This window comes from Andrena cerasifolii, chromosome 7, assembly GCF_050908995.1.
Source record: "Andrena cerasifolii isolate SP2316 chromosome 7, iyAndCera1_principal, whole genome shotgun sequence".
Classification (NCBI taxonomy): domain Eukaryota; kingdom Metazoa; phylum Arthropoda; class Insecta; order Hymenoptera; family Andrenidae; genus Andrena; species Andrena cerasifolii.
The window spans coordinates 12,365,560-12,371,486 of NC_135124.1; the positions used below are offsets into that span (position 1 = coordinate 12,365,560).

The 5,927-nt window shown below is 46.5% G+C and overlaps 1 protein-coding gene across 4 annotated transcripts in view; it reads right to left on the reverse strand.

Annotated features, from left to right (window-relative positions):
- The window catches only part of Trim9 (E3 ubiquitin-protein ligase Trim9), a 32,191-nt gene extending 28,304 nt beyond the window's left edge, over positions 1-3,887 (reverse strand). Inside the window, exons 1-2 of one of the 4 annotated variants that reach the window (XR_013086024.1) lie at positions 2,585-3,769; positions 350-634 (exon numbers count right to left, since the gene is read on the reverse strand). Coding sequence is in view for 3 of the 4 variants with exons in the window: in XM_076816618.1 (XP_076672733.1) it covers positions 350-634; positions 2,585-3,073 (774 nt within the window). In the remaining variant the exon portion in view is untranslated. Of the gene's footprint in view, positions 1-349; positions 635-2,584 lie in introns of all 4 variants that reach the window. The other 3 variants (XM_076816618.1, XM_076816619.1, XM_076816620.1) reach the window with 3 other exon arrangements.
- Between the last annotated feature and the right edge of the window lie 2,040 nt (positions 3,888-5,927).

Sequence of the window (5,927 nt, forward strand, 5' to 3'; positions counted from 1 at the left end):
GAGGAAGAGATCCGTGGCGTGGGTCGGGAAGCGAGCAGGAGTTTGTCTTGGAGGGAAAATCGAGGGGTAGGTTTCGCGTTAGTGGCACACCCACGTCGCGGGACACGCGATATCGAAGGCAGCTGTCGATCCAACGTCTCTCTTTCTCTCTCTCTCTGAGAGCCTAACGTAGTCGTTGCAGTTTACTTAGATCCGCGCGCAGAAATAGAAACGTCAATCGCGTTCTGTGACCGACGACTCCGAAACCAGTTTCGTCAAGGTCGCGAGTGAATTCCTCTTGTGTGCTTTTCGAGCGGTAAACAGTAGATACCGAAACTACGGGGAGCTACTTAGGTCGAAGAAGACTCACCTTCTGTGCTTTGCAGGCGGCGGCCAACGGCAGCACGTCGTGGGGATGAGTGGCGTGACGATCTCGTAGACAAAGGGCGCATATCGCGATTTTGCAGAGGGCACAGTAGAGGGTCAACGGCTCGCAGTTGTGATCGTTGCAAACCGGTGTGGGCTCGGCGGCCAGACCGCGAGAACCTTTGGCCCCGTTCGATTGCCAGCTGCCTCGAGGTGGGCCCAGATTGTGAGCCGCCAAAGGTCCCCTCATCGGATGACAGGATTCTCTGCAGCCGTCGCAGTATAACACCTGAAACCACCACGTCTCCGACGTCACCAAACACTCCACGCTCCTGTGCATCGTTTAAACCGTCCCAGTTTGTCGCGCTTTCGCTCGGGAAAATGGCACGTGACCTGATCGCGATCGATCCATTTCGACGAGCACGTGAAAATTCGAGACGTAAATTACGGGGCAAACGAGCAACGACGAGGTCGAGGACGGGAATATTAAGCGCGTCAGCTTGATCTCTGCTCTTGTTATTCGCGCACAAGCAACGCCTTCTTGCCCCCTTTACGTTGCCACTCGAGAAAGTCAATTTCCAAGAAGCCTGCGAGTCGCTCGACGCGCATACATATACCTATATGTATTCACGACCGCGTAAGTAAATCCAAACAAACGAAACGAGCATGTCGAGACCGTGGACAATCGGCAATACTTAAACGGGTGAAAAAACGACCGACGAAACGAGCCCAGCTTCACGATTTCTATGCAATTTTCTTTATACCACCTTTTTTGTAGAGAATTTCCTAAGCTATAAATTGTATAATAACTATTTTTGTCGCAAAACTGCTAGATAACGAGATATTCGCGAAAAACAGTTGTTTTTTTTCAACCCTCTGTAAAATTTTTAGCGGCGGTTGGATCGATGGGGAGTTTTGACATATTGTTTAAAACGACCAAATGAAGGCTCGTACCAAAATTTAGCATGCTGGGATTTATTCCGAAGACAGATCCTAATTTCGCTGGATTAAGTGTATTATTTCTCGCAAGCGAAGATCCACCCCCTCGAAAATTCAAAATTTTTTAAAACTTTGGGGATACGTAGAGGTTAATATAGGTATTACGCAATTTTTTGTTTGCTGCCCAAATTCACTCTAAGGGGGTGAAATTGACCCCTGAAAATCCGTTTTTTTTTCGATTTTGTGTTATAACTCGCGAAACGTAAGAACTGTGAGAACTATAACTTACCATATGATAGTCCTAATTAAAAGAAGTAACTTTTTCCTGAACACTTTTTTTCTATCTCCTACAGTTCGCGAGTAATAATACAAAATAAAAAAAATTTCAGGAGTCAATTGCACCCTCTTGGAGTGAATTTGGGCAGCAAGCGAAATTGCGTTGTACTCAGGAAGACTTCCCCTACATATTTACAGAGTTTCATAATTTTTTGAATTTCAGAGTTCGGGATCTTCCCTTGTCAAATGTATGGGGGTTGAAACTTGGTAACCCGACATACATGAAAATGGTTGCTCCTTCGAAAAAACTCATAGGACCTTTTTTGTAGAGAATTTCCTAGGCTATAAATTGTATAATAACTGTTTTTGCTGCAAAACTGCTAGATAACGAGATATTCGCGAAAAACATTTTTTTTGTTCAACCCTCTGTACAATTTTAACCGACGGTCGGATCGTTGGGGACTTTTGACATTTTGTTTAAAACGACCAAATAAAGCCCCGTACCAAAATTTAGCTTGGTGGGAATTATTGAAAGTGACGTTCGGCGTCGGCGACCGCGTGGCAATCACATGTCTACCTACGTATGTAGGTATGCATATTACAGTGTAAGTACAAGGGTGTCTCGTAAACAACAACGGTGTTGCTTACGTGGCTACTGTGGAAACACGACTAATTATAAGCTGCGACTCGACCTTGCGTACACACCTTCGCCTAAAACTGTAACCACGTCGCCGCTTTTCTCCTAATTCTCAGCACTGCCTCTATCCTATAGCAGTTGAAATAAACAAGTCAGGTTAATGACTCTACTACCGGACATTCGGTGAAATACGTATATACAAGGCTTGTGGGTCCGGGCATTAGTCTATGGTAAAATATTTATTCGTTTACTGCAGAGTCAGTTTACCTGGAGTTAATTAACCTACCATTAATTTATCGCAATGTGTCGATTAGCGAGTTTGAATGGAAGAGGTTGAATGGAGGGTACGTTTGCCTCAGTTTGGGGTAATCGTACGTAAGTACTGACCTCGCACTGCTCGCAGGCGACGGTCGCGTCCTGGGGCTCGCCCTCGCACATCTGACACTGCAGTCTCGTGTTTCTCGATTCCTGATATTTGTCAACGATACGCTGCATCGCCCTGTACTTGGGCAAATTGTGGGCTCCACCTTCATCGAAGTAAACGGTCTTCTGGCAGATGGGACAAGAGAGGCAGAGAGTGCCGCCGGATGGCGGAAAGCCTCCGTTTCCGGGCGTGCCAACGTAGCTTCCGGGCCTGGAGCTCGTGGACGTGCTGTTGCACACCACCCCGGAATCTGTTTCGGAGAGGATCGAGAGTTTGTCCGCCTCCTGGTCCGATCCCGGAGCGTTGGAGGAGTCGGTCGTCGACTCCGGAGGAGAGTCTGGCGGCGCTTGTAAGTTCACCGCGCACGACAGACAAAGAGCGTGCCAGCACGGTAACAACACCGGCTCCACGAACAGCTCCTTGCAGCAAGGGCATCGTAGCTCGTCCTCCATCCTTCTACGATAGTCCGCTCGTCCGCTCTACCGCCAACACTACCACCGCCGCCACCACCACTACCACTACGAGATATCACGATGATCACAATCACGAGTTACCGCCACCGACACCTACACCTACACCGCGCGCCACACGCACTTCGCGCCTTCTTCGATTCCTAGCGAACCCAACCTCTCAGCGATCCTCTTCCGTTTCTTTCATTCGATGCTCCGACAGATCGATCCCTTTGCTTTTCGTGCTATGCCCCGCTGTCGCTGCAAATTCCCTCCCTCGATTCACCTTTCATTACCCTTCGACGATCTTCCTTGGAATCTCCTTCTGATGGCGTCTTCCCGAGTCCCGACTCCCAAATCACGGTACGTTTCCGCGACGCATCTGCGAGTCGAACGACAAACAGCCGCTGCTTTCACGAGCGATTATCTGTCACCTGCCGATCGCGAACACATCGCACGCCAAACTTCAGCGGCATCCGAGTCTTCTACATTTTTCACCAATCGCGTGCCTAAGGGTCACAGCAACGCGATTCGTGTCCCTTTTGGTACACTCACTCGCGATGGACGTCCGAAGTATTCTCACCACTCTACGAGGGTAGCTGGGGTTTACTCGATGCGTAAAACTATTCTTTCGCTTGATTTCGTTTGATTTCGCTTGACTTCGCGGACAGGGACACGAGTGTCTAACAAACAAACCACGCCGCGAGACGTCACAGAGTTGACTGACACTCGCCACTCACCACCATAGCACAGAGGTGCGCACTGCAATCGCGCAGCCGTGCTCAGGGGCGGTCACGCTGGTTTCTCATGCCCTACGACACACGCAACACGCAACCTTTTCCCCTCCTCATTCTTCCCCACATGTATATGCATACGAGTATCCTTCGAAACTGTGAAATATATTTCTGTTAGCAGATAATCTCGAGATCAGACGCCTCGAATTTCTCCTTGCGCTCGTCCATTCCTAGATGCCAGACAACAACGTAATCATATTACTGCGATTGGAAACGTTTATTCCTGCTGAAAGAACCGCCAGAATTAATCGACGTAGATGGTAGCTTGGATTCTATAACGTTGAAGCCACGTACGCTCCTGATTACGACAGCCATCTCGCTCTCCCGGTACTTACTTCCCTACTTACATCCATCTATACGTCTATCTCGCTCTTCTTCTATTTAGGAAAAGACGCTAGATCGTAAAACAGCATCGGAACGAAGAAGAAGAGTAGCAAAAAACTAGAACGTAAGAAAATTGTAATGGGACTAACGATACACACGCCGATCCGTTTCCTTATACGTATATACGTATATATATATATTGTAAGCTATCGTAATTTATTCTGTAGAATGCGACGCTTTCGCTAGATCCTGGACATTTAGGTCATATTCGAAGATCGGCACATCGAGTGGCAAGACAGCTTACAATTATTAAATGAATTGAATGGAAATACTACCGGAATAATGCGGAAGTAGGGCAGGGATGACGCAGAAACAGTGTCGGATGTCGAAATAACGTAGAAATCATGCACCCAAGACAAATCGAGCTTTCATTGAAAAAATATTAGATACCTATCCCGCTGTATTTATGTAACTTGAATTCTAACCGCTAGTAGCGGTTTCAGCGTGTTCTATCCTGGATCGATAACGTTGCATGTGACAGGGAAATATTAAGGTGGCTCTAATGCCCCCCAGTCGCGTGGTAAAAGTTTACGTTAGATGTTAGGTCTATCCTTTGCCGCGATTGTGACGTCACTATGGAGCTCGAGGATATCACAAGAACTCAGAGGTCGGCGGCGCCACGTATGTACACTTACATCTTACATACGTAGTACCACAGACCAGGTATAGAATAGACCTTTCACCCAATGCTATTTTCCGTCCCACGGTTTTGGGGCTCACGAGCCCAATTATATACCATTTCCGTGTCACTTCCGACATTAACGGCTAAGCGTGAAATAAGAGTGCAGCACTACAGGCGGTAGGAATGAAAGTCATAATAGCGATGAGAATTTAGATACAGGGTGTCACAGACGAGGCACAGACGAGGTATAGGATAGATCTATCAGCTTAGCATGTCGTGTCGCCACCCAAACTGTATTACCGACCCATAATTTAAGAACTGAATGTAGTGGCATCTACTCATGAACAGCGTCCAACTCAGCAACTACTCTGGAATGGTGAAATGCTGAAAGGTGTGTGCGTGCTTGTATAGGTGTGACTTGTTTAGAGTAGAGTTTGACATAGAGGGCAGGATTTTGCTAGGCTATGTAGAGACACTACAAAAACAAAAAAAAACATTTTTATTTCTCAAATTTTGAAGGTTTAAATCCTTTTCGAACAGTTTTTATTTATGAATGCGAAGAAAAAAATGTAAGATTTATTTTTGAGGAGTATATTTTAAACATTTAAAGCGAGGTATATACCGAGATATGCCAAAAAGATAAACAAAAATTTCCCTTATTTTCAGTGTTCGATATGTTATGAATGTTTCCTGAAAATGAGGGACCGTAATTCGGAAAAACATTGAAGATATAAACATTGGAAGTGAAACGAAGATTTTACTCGCGTCGACCAATGAACGTGCAACTTCAGAGTAAAATCTAGCGAGATCACCCAACAGTTGAGTCTGCTGAACGCACCCAATGCATTTATTAACTGAAACGAAACAGTTTTTCATGCAGTCAATGCGTTCAACAGAGTCAACTGTTGAGTGATCTCGCTAGATTTTACTCTGAAGTTGCACGTTCATTCTGCACCCATTCTGCCAACAGTGCCAACAGTGCAAACCCGAAAAAGAGGAGGGGAAAAACGTTGAGGAGGGCGACAAAAGCGACCTCTGTTGTGGCAACGGCCGCGGA